Below are 14,910 nucleotides of genomic sequence, written 5' to 3'. Positions count from 1 at the left end.
ACAAACCAATACTGGCCCTGAAAGACATGGGCCCCTCCCCTACACATCTCGTACCAATAATGAACATTTGCTCGCTCTCTTTCAGCCTCAGGGCGTCCTGGAAAACCCGACTAGCATTTTCTTTCACCCTTGGATATGAGGTATTTTTGTGCATTGCTGGCCGCTCTTGTCAAATGCTTTTGTATCTTGAAAACTGCCTCCCTCTCACATTCGATGAGGAGCAAGTCAATATCCTGACAGCCTTGTAGAAGGGCTTTCAACACTAGGCCTCAAGGATCAGGAAGTCCTTGTTATGGCTACAACAACTGGAAATCCTTCCTTTCTCAGTAGTTCTAGAGCAGAATCGGGCCCAGCAAGCAGCCCATCAGTTTCAACCCCCAATTCCAATACTATTAGTCTTTCACCTCCGAGTGCCAGTGACGGGACATCGCTATCAAAAACATCTAATGCCGGCACGACGCATTCGTCTTCCTCCTCTGTTTCCTCGTCGGTGGTGTCCAACCTATCTGCCGGCCCAACCGACAAGACTGATACTTCTATATCGTCACATACTTCAGGCTCAGGGACCTTCTCAAGTTCGATAACCAGCTCTTCTGATGGCACTTCAATTGCAGCTACTTCCATAAGTAGCATTTCAAACGCTGCTGCACCGGCCGAAACGTCGAGCCCATCAACATCTCCCGGAAATGGTCCCAGTAATGAGGGACTCTCCACCGGAGCAAAAGCCGGTATCGGTGTCGGTGTAGTTGTCTTCGTGGCATTAATCGGAATCACTGCATTCTTCTTCCTAAGGAGAAGATCTCGACAATCGCGACAGCTGCACTCAAATAGGCCTTTCCACGAACACCAGCAGGCACTCAATCGACCTGAAGGGAACTATAACGGCGGACTCTCCGAGAAGGCTCTCCCCGTTGCCGTGGCGCCATACGAGAACAGTCCGTCGTACTCTGGAAACGAGGTCCTGCTACCCCAGCAAGCGGACGATGCTACAGTGAAGGCAAAGTTCTCGACAGTCTATGAGCTGATCGAACTACACATTGAGAATTTCTACCAAGAGAAAAGCCCCATGATCCCACCCGCGATAGAAGGAGCACTATCTCGGTATGACACATCGGTGCTCCGGTCGCCGCTCGTTCATTGCCTCGAAGAATCTCCGCGTTCCACGACCATTCTCAAGCACGTCCTATCTTACGAGATCAGCATGGCCGCAATATCGCCAGGTTCTGGGAACAGTGAGCGGTCTCTGCTACCACTGCAGCTTCTAACCGCTGTGCGAGACGTGGAGAGGGAGCATAATCAGGAGGACGAGCCTATGTCACCAGGGCATACAGGTTTGTACCCTATTTTGAAGATTGCCACATCAAAACCCCCGTCTCTAACATTATATACAGTCTCGCACGCTCCTTCGCAAGCATATATGCGTCTCAAGCATCTCGCAGCAACATACCGGTCCTCGCCATGGACTTCAAATGCCAGCGCCGATTCCGCACGCCATTTCTCCCACGTCTTTTCTTTGTGGGCTGATCCACAATTCGAAGAGTCCCGTCGGGTGCAGCATCTGACTGAGGTCATGGAAAGCGCGGCCAAATTTGGCGTCTGGCTGTTCAGCCATCCCGAGCAGTTTGAGATACGCTGGGGAGATGGTTGGGCAGACATCGCCAATAGCGCGAGTAAAGAGACGGGAACACATTCTCTTGTCACGGTCCCGGCATTGGTCAAGGTGACTGGTCAAGGGGGAAGGAAGCTCATGAAAGAGGACCAGAAAGTCCTCAGCAATGTGGTTTATAGGAGGATATAGGGCATGTTCTTCTGCTCACGCAGGTAGTGGAGCTATCTCCAATCGATATTGGCATTGGTTATTATATACCTTCCAAATATTTGGGAGAGTGATGATATCGTCCCCAGTCTCAGATGTTCAAGCTTCCCCTCTTTGGTCACAGTCCAGCTTTCTCGACCTGTCGGAAGAGCCAAGAACTTCGCTTCCGGGCTGGCCGTGGTGTACTAGGCGCTCTGCTGCTTCCACTACTGGACTCGGTGATGACTGGGCTGTCTTCGATTTGAGCAGGTATCCTAACGTCGATTCCAGAGTTCGAATTTGTCCGTAAGGGCTGTTGATGTTGGTGTTGAAGCTCTTGTCTCAGTGTAAAGGACTGCGGTTCAGTAGATGTTCCTGACGGTAGCTCTATAATGTCCGGGGCGATGATATGGAAAGACTTTGAATGGGAATGCAGATGAGTATCTGGGCTTGTGCTCGTTGAACCTCGCTGGGACTGCTCCAACTGCCGTCTTGAGGTGATAGTTTGGTGAAATTGCTCTGCGTTACTGTTGTGGCCGAATTGTGGAGGATAATGTCTAGTCGAGGGAGGCTCGATGGATTCCGATGAGAGTATGAAGGGACGTTTTGAAAGAGCGCCTCCGTCGCCCCTGAGGTGTAGGATCTGGTCGGCCCTGACGGGACTTCCTAGTGGTAGTTGCATTGTATCCTTGCTAGGAACTCCAATCGCCCCTCCGGAGCTGGCGACCGCTAGGTTTTGCTGATTCCGCACAGCTTGGTCTGAATTTTGCCGTGAAGTCGATGTAAAGGAAGTTCTGTGACGTATACGGTCCGATTGCTGAGATGATCTTGAAGTTGAATGGGTGAGAACACCAGATACGGTGCTTGCACTGTCATTATCAGCTCGCGAGGTGCCCAGCGATGTCAAACTCGAGGCTGTAGTCTTCTGAAGAGACAAGCCTTTAAATAAGCCCGAGTTATCGCGACTGGAGCTGACGTCGGTGTCGCCTCTGCACCGATCAGAATGCATTTGTGAATCTTGCGGAAGAGCTGTCGTATATCCTCTCCGCTGCAACATGTTGGAAGTGGAAGCCGGTTCGAGGAACCTAGCATCGCCATCCTGCGTACCAAGAGGATACGGACAGGTTCTTGGAGGCGTCGGATGGAGATACGGTGAATCTGGATGAGACGAAGACTTGACCGGGCGAAGAGGAAATTCTCTGGCATTCTCGTCAATATCACGGGAAGGAATTACCGCGCAGTCATCGTTATCACGAGCCGCAATTGGAACCGGATCACCCTCAAGCTCGGGCATCGATGTCAAAGATGGCGACCAAACTGGACCACGAAAATTCCCTTGGGCCGGTGATGTTGAAGTTGGCCGGGCGGGCAATTCGTGTCTTCCAAGCGACGATTCACTGGATGAAGTTATCACATTCGGACTTTGTTCTAGAGATTCTCGAGGTTCGGATTTAGACTGATCGACATCTGGCAAGCTGTTTACACGTCGATATCGAATTCTTGATACTCTTCTGTAATGCAGGAGCATGCTTGGATCATAATCTGGGAGATCACTCTTAGATTCATCCAGACTTGTTGGAGCAGGAGAGGATTTGCAGGCTTCGATCAATCTTTCCAGAGAGCTACAAGCAGAGCTCAATTCTTGAAGGTGTGTCGATATAGCAGGTTGGTCAGAACCGAGGATCAAAAATGGCCGTGATGTCGACCCAGCGGCCTGAAATGACAAAGGGTCACCCCTTGCGGGGTGAAGGTCTTGTGCCAATATTCGTGCACAGTATTCAGCATTCCTGATCAGTTGCTGCATGTGTATTTTCTCGGTAGGAGAATTGCGCGGCCCAAGTCCGCTGAGCATTGCTTTTGCCGAATCCAATTTTTCCTTTGCACTTTCCACGCTTTTGAGATGCTCGGTTATTGTCTGATCAACGGAAAGAACAGTGTAGCTCGAATCGAACAATTGCAAAATATGAAGAGAACCTTGCCCCAGTTGTCCCACATCTTGCGCGCCCTGGGCCATTCGTGCGTTTGATGCTGAGTCTCGAATGAGAGCCTCTGGGTTCGGGTCATTCTTTCTCCAGCATAGTTTGCCAACCGCCCCGTCAAAATTTCAACTTCAGGCCAATGCTTCGGGCGACGGAGGGTGAAGAACGACCTGGTGTTCAGTCTTAATCTGGTCGTTAAGCCCAGATCCAAAATTAGCAGCAAGCTAGGCTAACTAAATTTTGGACCAGACTGTGCATTTGTTGGTGGGTTGGAACTCTGGAAAGGCATTGTCTTGTAGTTGATACTTGTTCGGTTCCAGAGGTGCAGGTTGTCGGGCACGAGTGCTGGGTCGGAACTCATGATTGACTAGGGCTTGGACATGGATGGCAGACATAGTATTGTGACGGTATCAGTACACTAGGCTCGTGCTACTGCAGTATCTGGTAACACGTATTTTCCCTTTTTCTTCATCACCATGCATCCTGTAGCGCTCCGTCCTCCATCAACATGGAGAATTCTTTCCTCTTTGTTGTGTTCACAGTAACTGAAAGTTCCACCAACCTCAGATTTGCTTCCACATATATTCCCCCCTCAGTTTGCTCTGGATCATTCGAAAATACCTAAACGAGGCTGAGGAAGCATGACCTGGTCCCAAACCCCAATTTCCACCATAAAAGGCTCGCAACCTTACATTTCTAGCACCTAACAATCCTGAACCTTGAGATAAGACTATTAACCATTGTGCCATCCCCATCTGCCACGCGCCTAATGCCGGGGCAAGGGTCTTGACGAAGCAGGACTGTAGTTTAACACTAGCAAAATTCACACCAGTGCCATCTCCCAACCTAAGCGAAGCGAGGGCGGGGCTTACGATTTCAGTGTGACATCGCGGGAGAAAGAAGAGCTACAGAAGCTGGAGCCCAAGCAACGCATCTGGCCCATGCTTTGACAAGTTGAAAGACTCGATATGGAAAGGCATCAGCCATTGTGCAAAACCACGGGTGAGGATAGTCGGTGATTCTGATAAGGAGGACTTGTCCCATGTTCTTGCCCTGCCCTTAACGATGACCCCACAACAAGCCCATGGTCGATTGTCTCAGCCTGACGGTCCTCGATTCTCCAACTCTCATTTCAGCGAGTCTTGGTAGATGACCTGATCTTGCCACTGCTTCAAGATATATTGCTCTTATGTCCATATGAGACATTTAACAAGAAGATGTCGATACTATCCCCCCCTGTGTCGCCCGAAAGTCCTTTGATTACATTGGCTCCGTCTCCAGATCTTGTACTTCGGAGGTTGCGAAAACGTGCGGATGTGACCTGCGCATTTTGGGATGACTATTTCTTTACCTGTCCCAGCGGACAACAATGCGGTTCCGACAGTGGCATATCTCAATGGGGGTGTTGCGACGATCCAACCGATTGTTCAATCTCAACAGACACTCTGTGTGTGGAGTCGGCGTCGATTGAGTCGAACTCATGTTCATTTGGAACTATGTGCTGGTACGTCTCTTTGCCATCAATGTGTCCTCAATGTGGATGCATAGAGCAAGGCTGACACAGGATGCAAACTCCAGCACTCTATCTGATTACCCATATTGCTTCACTGCCATTTTGACAGATGGCGTCGAAAACAACTATACCTCTTACATATGCGCCAATACAAATGAAGTTGTGAACGTAACTCCATGGAATCAATATGTCGTCCAGGAAAGCACGGTCACCCTAACGCCCAATGCGACTACGGCTACTGTCACCTACATAACGTCGGTGACACCAACAGACTCAGAGAACGTGACGACAACTGTAACAACGACAGAAATATCGACCTCCATATTGACGACGATTCTCAATTCAGTAACATTCTCAATCGCTACTGCTACCGTTACAGTTACCCCAGACGTATCGACCATAACCTCTACTGGTGCCACTACTATCATTTCCACAGCCACAACAACTGTTCAAGGAACACCGGTTGCCAGTGATGCGGCGGGGGCTAGTATAACTGCTGAAACCCAGTCGACGTGGGATCAGCACAAGGGCGCAATCATCGGAGGCGTGGTAGGAGGGATCGTGTTGATTGCACTGGTCGCATTGGGCCTCTTCATCCGCCATAGGATGAAAGTCAAAAGGTTGGAGGCTGGGCTGTTGGATACGTCTGAGATCACGGGTCGTGTCATTGGCGGTTCCATGTATAGCAGTGTGCCAAATAGTATGAATGGGAGGTAGTGAGCCATACATTGCGGATGGAAATGCCAAGGGATGGAATGATTATATCTACGGTGGCGGTATTGCGAGATATGAGGCTATAGTTTTAGGTTCAGCTTCTTGCCTAGGAAGTCGGAACAACACCTAATCACATGGTAATCTACCACACGCTAAACGCGAATTCATCATAATCTCTTCGCCCACCATAAAAACTTGCAAAACCATATATTGAAAAACATGTCCAAATTAGAGTTGTCAGACACTTTTCTTCAGGCGCTTGGCATTATCATATCCGTGCCGCTGTTTGAAGACGTGCAAAGCCTCCCAGCAAGAGTAGCCACATTCCCCATTCTGGCTCATGGATTAACGACTGGCATGGCCAACATTACTGTGTGATATCAAGGCACGTGGCCGTAGCAGCTCCAGAAAAGGTTGTCATCTTTGTCATCCTCTTCCGATTGGGCGTCTGCCAACTCCACATCGTGGGAATTCGAAGCACTTGAAGAGAAATGGGTCTCCCTAAAGCGAGAATTCACTAGAGCACAGAATTCTCGAGGGTGCATGCTTTCCCTATCGAAGTCTCTGGCCATCCGTCCACACATGCATGTCTATAGCAGCTGTGACGGTGCGGATATCTTATCCACAGCCCTTCCCAGCCTTGTTCAGCCTCGTTTTTCGATTGAACCATTCTGTGCTCCCTATTGGTATAGTGTATAGCTTTGGATGGATGCTAAACAAATCCTGAACAATTCGATGCACTGCCATTAGGACGTAAGTGGCTCCCTTTAGGCCTTTTTTGGTCGATTTGATCTGATTGGAGATATCGTTCATTCTTATAAGACTGCGTTGGTGAACCATGTTGATTTATGGGAGAAACAACACTGTCATCTCAACGCTCGTGGCTTTATGTGGTTCTTGAGAAAAGAGTATCAATCGACAGAAATGAACCTATTAGGGTTAGGATAATAGATTGAACAGAACACAGCCGATGAGGAAAGTATTTGGACGTACCCGAAAGGGAGCCATCATATACCGGAGGTAGCCTGAAGATCCGTCCTGGTAGCATAGATCTCGTCCGCTGAATTGAGGCCGACAAACCTGCCTGACCATCAGGGAGAGGCGATGCTGGATCGTGACCATACAAGCGAGACACTGGACTTTGACTGGCTGCCGTACATTCATATCAATTGGCTTTCCAAGGTGTTTAAGGGTTCGGCTAACACGAATTGACAAAGGATGTGGCGGCATCAGGCACTCGATGCGACTGCGAGAGCTGGCCTCGACAGATAAACTGAGACCGAAACGATTCGAGATTGGGGATCATTGGGTTATCACGCCCAACCGGCATTCTCCCTGCCTGTTCGCCTAGGCGAGTCAATCTTCACGGATATGCTTGTAATATATCCTGACAGCCCCGGTGGTAGCCCTAGCGAAGCTAGCCGCACTTCACCAGGCATTTCATGTCGTAACCAGGGTAAACATGCTTCCAATACAATAAAAAACCTCGCATACCTGAAATACTCCGCGCCTTGCAGAGCTACTACCACAGCAGTGGCAGAACTTAGACTGCGGATTCTCCTGGCATGGCTAAGAAACTACGTCTGGCACGTGATAATTGTGGCTGTGTCGCGAAGTGGCTCGTGTCTGATGAGGCTGAGAATGAGGTCGGGGTCACGCTGACGACCGTGGGTTCCAATACCATAAAAGTCTATGCAAATAATGGAATCTGTCGCCCTCCTCAGCCTGTGCTTCTGGACGCCCCCTATTACTCTATCGTCATTGTTTGACGATAACCTTGAAGATTATATCTGCACAATTGAATGATCTTGACGAGAGCAAATCTCCGTCGCCTTCAACTGGCTTATTACAGCGCCTGATTTATTCCTTATCCCATTCTGACCGGTGACCCTATCTGGTGACCTGTCTTCTTCAACCGCATGGATGACAACGTCTGAAGGTAGCGACTCGACCGGTGGAGATATCGTTTATACTCCCCCTGGCACTGAGTCGCCTCTCCCTCCTCCAGGCACCTCTAATCCCTCCGTGCGTCCCTCGAGCCCCTTGCGTCTGTCTTCCTTGCCCTCCAACATTAAAAACGAGTTCCGAGCCGATCGGCAACACGAACGAGTTCATTTTGACCTAGACGACGATCCTGATCCCTCAGACGACGACGAGATGTCGGAGAGACCTTCAATGCACCGACCTACCGGGCCCCAGTCGCACGTACCTTTATTGCAAGAAGATAAACAGTCCAGTCGAGGGAGGCCAGAGAGTCCCAGTCACCATGGATCAAGCAGACCCCTTTTTGCTCCCCCAAGAAGTACGTTCCGATCAAGATCACCGACATACACTCAGCCCGAGGATATGGTGCGCCGGAAATATATCTACGCGACCTTCTTTCTCATTCTCTCGCTCGTCTCCTTCGTCGTGCAAACCGAGACCGCTGTGTACATACAACACGAATTAAAATGGAACAAAGCATACTGTATGATGTACTTGACGCATGGCTCCTGGGTGTTCCTATGGCCTGTTCAACTTCTTGTAATACGGATACAGAAACGGAAATTATCCTGGTATTCCTTCTGGCGCCGACACGTATACCTTCTCCGCTCGACTGCTCAGATGGTTCGGTCTCAAGATCTCCACCTATCCGCAGAAACCACCGCCACTTCTCCCTGGCCTTATATGTTCAAAACTACGGCCTTCATCACCACATTCCTCACCATGGCCGGCGGATCATGGTATGTGGCAGTCAACTTGACGTCGCCTTCTGACTTAACTGCGATCTATAATTGCTCAGCCTTTTTCGCCTATGTTTTTTCCATCATGCTTCTGAACGATAAGCTACGCTTCGGCAAAGCCTTCTCTGTCGTCTTAGCGATCATTGGCGTTTTAGTTGTCGCGTACGGTGACAAAGATGACTCTACCCCGGGCCCGGGAACCTCGAACCCCGGCGCGGAGAAAGGGTTTGGTACTAAACTCCTGGGTAACATCATCATTGGTATCGGTTCTGTGGCCTACGGCTTCTATGAAGTGCTTTATAAGCGCTTCGCTTGCCCGCCCGAAGGCACATCTCCCGGCCGGGGCATGATTTTTGCCAACACCTTCGGCAGCATGGTCGGACTTTTCACCTTGACAGTTCTCTGGATCCCTCTCCCAGTCCTTCACATTACGGGTTTGGAAACTTTCGAAGTCCCCACTGGCAAAGCCGCGAGTCTTCTTGCTGTCTCGACGCTTTCGAACGCCGTCTTCTCCGGATCCTTCCTCGTTCTGATGTCCCTTACTTCTCCTGTTCTCAGCTCTGTCGCCGCTCTTTTGACGATTTTCCTGGTTGGAATAACAGACTGGCTGATCACCGGGAAACCGCTGAGTCCCGCCGCTCTTGCTGGATGTGCATTAATCATCATTGCTTTTTGCATGTTGACCTACGCCACGTACAGGGAGATGAAGGAGGAGCAGAGGAAGAGAGAAAAGGAGTCGGACAAACCGTTTGAGGTTGATGAAGACGACGAGGATGAAGATGATGACCTAGACAGACCGACCAGGAGGAGAGTAAGTTAAATATCCGATTGAGCATGGACTCAGGCTAGACAGGCTCGGGAGGCAGCCTTCTTTGCTAGACTGGGGTATTTTGGATTGCATTCAACGGCGCAGGGTAGACTGAAGGAGAATCGACCTCGATCTTGGGGACGGTACGGGGTCGTGAATGTATGGGATGGATTGGATGGATTTGATATTATATGATATGGCGGCTGTCAGGCGCTCTGGACCGGGACCTTGGCCAAAGCCTTGTATGTCAAAGGGCCCTATGTAGTTACTAGGTTTTCAATGCACGGCTTAGAGTATATGGGCGCGGCAGATGTCAAAATTCCCACGTTCACTGTGAGATTTATACATATGGATTCAAATTCATTGGAATTTTCGCGTCCAAGGATTCAATTCATTTCTATTTCTCGTACATCTCTGTCCTAAGGAACTCATTCGTTGCCAGCGCCATGCTATCAAATTACCCCATCTGTGCACGAGTTAAGTGAAGAAAAGCTTCCTCTGTTTCCGTCCCGCCAACGTACCGGCGCTAGATGTAGAAGGAACACTCGAAGATGCCTTGCGTTTACTAATCATGACCCGTGCATTCCCGACCGCCGAACTAGGTAGGTTTGATATCTGTTCTACTCCGAAGGTCTCGGGCGATGCAACACGAGTCGACTCGGTCGAGACCTCGGCTTCAGCCACGGCCTCCTTGATTGTCTGCCTCGAAAGGCATGAGTCGATGTGGCTGTTGAATTCTTTGTCGTTGGCCGGTTGAGGCAGTTGACAGATCGGACAGTCCCACAGTCGTTCGGGTTCTCCTTTATCTTGCGTCGCAGCGGCCTCATTCCTGAGACGCCCGTGTTTGGCTGGTGAATTAGGCTCGCTGCCGAATTTGTAGCGGCCGAAGGGCTCGTGCCAGTCTGCTGTTGATGTCTCGTCGCCAGCACCCAATCCGAGGTGGCCTTGCTCCTGGGCTTGTTGTTCCTGGCTAAGACGTTCAAGTTCTTCGAACTCTTCTTGTCTTTCTCGCCGGGCTGCTTCCTCAAACTCGGAGTCAGGCCATACTTCCCACTCTCCCTCGTCGGCATGCTTCTCACTGGTGGATGTGTTATTTGCCCGTCGACGGAAGAAATCAGGCCTGTCCTTCTTCGTACTCACGAGATGAGTGCAACGAAGTCCCATTAGACGGATTTTGAAGTCTGGCATCTCTCTTTCAAGTTTAGCCAACATTGGAAGGCTGTAATTGTAGAGGTCTTCGGCCAGATGGACTGCTTTGGGAGGCACGACCTGTCGAGTGAATACTTCGTACGTGTGGAGTTTGACTTTGAGCACGAGGGTTCGCCCTTTGACTTCCACGCGAGCCATATCTTTCTCCAGTTCCTCGGCAGTATAGCGAAGCTTCTCACGCAGCTCTTGTTTAGTGCTGATGTCGCGGAATGTACTTTCTGTACCCACGCTTTTCCGCTCGTACTCCTCCGCTGGCTGCACGATGGTTCGCCCAAGGCCAAGACAGGTTTGCATCAAAAATTGAAAGGCCTTCTCGCCGAAGAGTTGGTGGAGGTAAGCGCGTTGCGCATATATATCACCACACGTTTTGATTCCGATGGCGTCCAGTTCTCGCTCAAAGACACGGCCAACGCCATTGACCTTTCGGACGGGAAGCGCTGAGATAAATGACATGATAGCAGCTCGATCATTCGGAATTCGGAATTGACCATTGGGTTTATTCTTGTTGGAACATATCTTAGCTAATTTGGCATTCGGGGCAATCCCGGCAGAGATGGTGATGTTGCATTTCTCATGGACCTCTTTCCGGAGCTGCTCCATGGCGGCGTCCGGGTCAACATCGTGGGTGTGACAGTATTCCGTGATATTCATATATGCCTCGTCGATACTGGAGCTCTCGAACCGCGGGTCGTACTCGGACAAGATTGCTCTTACTTCCTTTGCTTTGGCCCTGTACTTGTCGAAATTCAAAGGCAGACAGATCAGCTGTGGACAGAGTTTCTTGGCCACAAAACCTGCCATGGCGCTCCGACACCCATATTTTCGGGCCTCATAGTTACAGGTGGTGAGAACACCCATCCCAACGGCCATGGGTACATTCTTCAACTCTGGTCGATCGATTTCTTCGACCGTAGCGTAGAATGCGTCGCAGTCGATGTGGACGACATACTGAGAGAGATCTCTTGACAGCTCCAGCGACGCAATGTAGTCATCTGCTCGCCGTAGGTCTGCCTTGAGATCAAGTTTCTCCAATTGCGCCTTCTGTTTCCGGATGCGTTCAATCTTGACGCTCAGATTCTTGTCCTTGACCTCTTCATTGTTGAAGTATTTGGAGCCTTTCGAGGCTTCGTAGATGATCTCCGATACCTTCTTTTGATCGACTGTATCCTGTCCTGCTTTTGTCAACGAAGGCCCGAGGAGGTGGTGTTTCAAGGAATGGTGTTGTGAGGTGCCCGGAGCTTCTGCCTGCGCCAGCACTGTGGCATCTCCCGTGTGTTTGGCATTGGCATCGTCGACATCTTTGGACGGGATACTGTCTACATCACCCACGGTCATTGCAGCAGGAAAGCAATGGTCGGCATGGCTGGGGCTGATCTATGCACGCGTAGTTGGTACCTAGGCAGAGAGGGGGGGTTCGTGACGCGACAAGGGGAGAGGCGTCAAGGCGTTTTGTCCGGGGCGCGTCAAGTCTGGGAAAGGCGAGTGCTCGGCTAGCTAAACCGGCCCAAGCGAGTTTACAGTTTCTGCCAAGTAGCTTCCGACTCGACTCAAACAAACTCTGTTGACATTCACGAAACTCGACCTCCAATTTTCGGTCGTTGTTCCACCCGCAATGACCATCTATCTGCACGACAAATACAAACCCTAGCGCCACTTGACGATGATAGCCGTCTGGCACCAGATATTTACCCGTCGCTGCCATGCGAGAGCGAGATCAATCCCATCCACTTCCACCTCGATCTCGACGTTCACCCCTCCCGACCATGCCCGGAGATAAACAATCGAAGTCCAATACCTCCAAACCACTTACGCCCGCCCTCAGCTCGAATTTCCGAAATACTAAGAGCCCTTTGACTCCGAGGCTAGTTGGTTCAAGCCCGTCGTCGCCCGTCGTGACCTCCTGCCAGGAGCCTTTTGTACGCTCGAAATCTCCAGGTAAAGTCGATCAGGTGACAACACCACTCAATGGAAATATCACACCCCGGTCGGGTGCACGAAAATCAAGAATTGGAACTGAGTCGCCATCGACTCCGGCGTCGGTCAAAGGTGTCAACAATGGTCCAGCGTCTTCAGGGAACGAGACGCCCAAGCCAAATGGTGGCCACATGCAAGGACTCGACATAACCAGTCCGCGATTTGCCGCTAGCACAGGTGCTCTGCCAAAAGTCGGAACTCCGGGTTCGACGCCCGCTGTCACAGTACATAGGAGGATTTCTGCTGCAAAGAGTATGGTGGAAGACGACAGAGACATTTCATCCAAGTTCTTCCACGCAGACGAAGTCAAATCGTCCATCGGCTCTCCGGGAATAGAAGAAGGCCCACGCCTTCCACCGGCTCGAGGCCATTTGTTGGTCGGTTCACCACCGCTACTTCCTGCCAGTCCAGCGCCGCCATCTCGAGAAGGAATGAATGGAAGAGAAGAAGATCTCGATGAAAAGTTCTTCAGGGCTAACGATATTCCTCAGTATGCTCCTCCGAAGCGATCACCTCTCCCCCATATACCAACAGAGAAACTCAACAATACGATCGCTGTATCAAATGGACCAAATCATGTTACGAGTCCTCCTTTATCTCCCACCAAAGTGCCGAACCTAGCCTTCGCCCGATCCTCTTCCCCTCGACAGATTCTGCCAGTTCCTATGCCATCACTCTCAACACTTCCTCGAACGAGCGCGGAACGACCCAAGAGTTCGACAAGCAGTATGGGCGCATCTCAGCCTAATGCTCGAGTGGGACACCGCAAGTCTATCAGTGCGAGTTCGATTACAACCACACCCCTTGGAAAATCCAGCGGTCCAATTATGCCCACCCCTCAGCCATTAGATCTTCGCCTTGCTCCGGCAGGCTCTCCGCGCCTCCTGGGAAACCATCTTCTGTCTCCTGACACACTAAGTCCAAGATCTACAAGCCTGGCTTCGACGAACACAGTACCCACGTCCGTTACAAGTGAGACCGACTCTTCTTCTTCTGAAATTGCGAAACCACAGATCATGCCAATGAACCCCTCTGATCTATCACTCGATCAAGCAACGTCCCCTATCCAATCTCAAACCGATGATGCAGCGAATGCTCGCCGAGAGCGCAAAGTTCTCGACTTGGAGATCTCCAACTCGTCCCTATTAGCCATCAACAAAACTCTTGAGCGCGAACTCCGGAAGCAGAGCACTGAATTAAGAAGATATCGTCGTCTATCAAGGTCGGGAAGGCTGTCGCTTGCATCAACTACAAGGACAGCCTCTGGGCAATCCGCTTACAGCCTCGACACTGTTACAGAACAGGAAATCGAGGATGGACCACTGTCTGATCTTGACGAAGACAGTGAGTTAGATGACATAGACGACGAGGGTGATTCGCTTGTTTCCAACGACTCGGGCTCCTTGACAAGTCCCTCAGCTCGATCACGCCAGCGTGAAAGAGACGAGAAGCGACTGAGAATGGACCTCTCCAAACACAAACAACTCATTGTCGATTCGCAAAAACTCACACAGACTATTATGCGGTGTATGACCTGTTGTGAAGAACTGATTCGTGAGGGGACGAAAGCGTTGGATTATAGAGTCGGAATCGGCGACGTGAAGTTAGGAGGTCGCGTTCTAAATGACGACGAGCTTGACGAACGAGGGTTCGTTAACGGAACCGGGGAGCCGGAGGCTGGACAGGGACTGCTAAGTCCTAGCCTGGCCAAATCCAAGTTGGACGAAGCCCAGATTTGGGGCGGTCCTCAACCATGGGCTGAAAGAGAAGCCAACGCGGTCGCTTTGCCGGCCGGAATCACAAACCTCTTAGGCGAGGTTGCCGGAATTTCGAAGGCAGAATAACGACACGCCTTCGAAGCCTGAACATCGCTGCTCTACCTCTTTCCTTTTTAATGATATAATGACAAAGCTGCATGGAATGGTTAGAGGGTCGCCGGAAGGTGGTACGACAGCGTCTCTCGTTTCACTTCATTTCATCTGGTTTCTTTTTTTTCCCCTTCCCTCTCGGCGTTGAGTTCTGGATGGTGGCTAGTTGAAAGGATCTGGCCAGGAGCCAGCAAGAATTTCCCGTTACCCATACACCTCTCATCCCATTCGGAGGTTATTTGGCTCATGTTTATCTCACACTTGTACAAATGATACCCCCCACTGTGGCGAAGTTGCTTTTGTTTTGTCTTGTGCTTGGATCATGGC

At 50.6% G+C, this 14,910-nt stretch overlaps 5 protein-coding genes across 5 annotated transcripts; 3 read left to right on the top strand and 2 right to left on the bottom strand.

Moving 5' to 3' along the window:
• Positions 1 to 292: 292 nt before the first annotated feature.
• Positions 293 to 1,798, top strand: Z518_10378 (uncharacterized protein; the record flags this gene model as incomplete). The annotated part of the gene is made up of 2 exons (XM_013411921.1): positions 293 to 1,331; positions 1,392 to 1,798. 2 exons carry the CDS (start codon positions 293 to 295, stop codon positions 1,796 to 1,798), a joined length of 1,446 nt encoding a protein of 481 aa, XP_013267375.1.
• A 136-nt stretch (positions 1,799 to 1,934) lies between these two features.
• Positions 1,935 to 3,809, bottom strand: Z518_10377 (uncharacterized protein; the record flags this gene model as incomplete). Its single annotated transcript, XM_013411920.1, has 1 exon — positions 1,935 to 3,809. The coding sequence occupies one exon, from the start codon at positions 3,807 to 3,809 to the stop codon at positions 1,935 to 1,937; it is 1,875 nt and encodes a 624-aa protein (XP_013267374.1).
• A 4,115-nt stretch (positions 3,810 to 7,924) lies between these two features.
• Positions 7,925 to 9,544, top strand: Z518_10376 (uncharacterized protein; the record flags this gene model as incomplete). The annotated part of the gene is made up of 1 exon (XM_013411919.1): positions 7,925 to 9,544. One exon carries the CDS (start codon positions 7,925 to 7,927, stop codon positions 9,542 to 9,544), a length of 1,620 nt encoding a protein of 539 aa, XP_013267373.1.
• Positions 9,545 to 10,009: 465 nt separating this feature from the next.
• Z518_10375 (uncharacterized protein) lies at positions 10,010 to 12,076 on the bottom strand (the record flags this gene model as incomplete). The annotated part of the gene is made up of 1 exon (XM_013411918.1): positions 10,010 to 12,076. One exon carries the CDS (start codon positions 12,074 to 12,076, stop codon positions 10,010 to 10,012), a length of 2,067 nt encoding a protein of 688 aa, XP_013267372.1.
• Positions 12,077 to 12,504: 428 nt separating this feature from the next.
• Positions 12,505 to 14,559, top strand: Z518_10374 (uncharacterized protein; the record flags this gene model as incomplete). The annotated part of the gene is made up of 1 exon (XM_013411917.1): positions 12,505 to 14,559. The coding sequence occupies one exon, from the start codon at positions 12,505 to 12,507 to the stop codon at positions 14,557 to 14,559; it is 2,055 nt and encodes a 684-aa protein (XP_013267371.1).
• Between the last annotated feature and the right edge of the window lie 351 nt (positions 14,560 to 14,910).

Source organism: Rhinocladiella mackenziei (assembly GCF_000835555.1).
Source record: "Rhinocladiella mackenziei CBS 650.93 unplaced genomic scaffold supercont1.9, whole genome shotgun sequence".
NCBI classification, from domain to species: Eukaryota; Fungi; Ascomycota; class Eurotiomycetes; order Chaetothyriales; family Herpotrichiellaceae; genus Rhinocladiella; species Rhinocladiella mackenziei.
The sequence above is the reverse complement of the archived record's forward strand: the minus strand, read 5'-3'. Positions and strand labels throughout refer to the sequence as shown.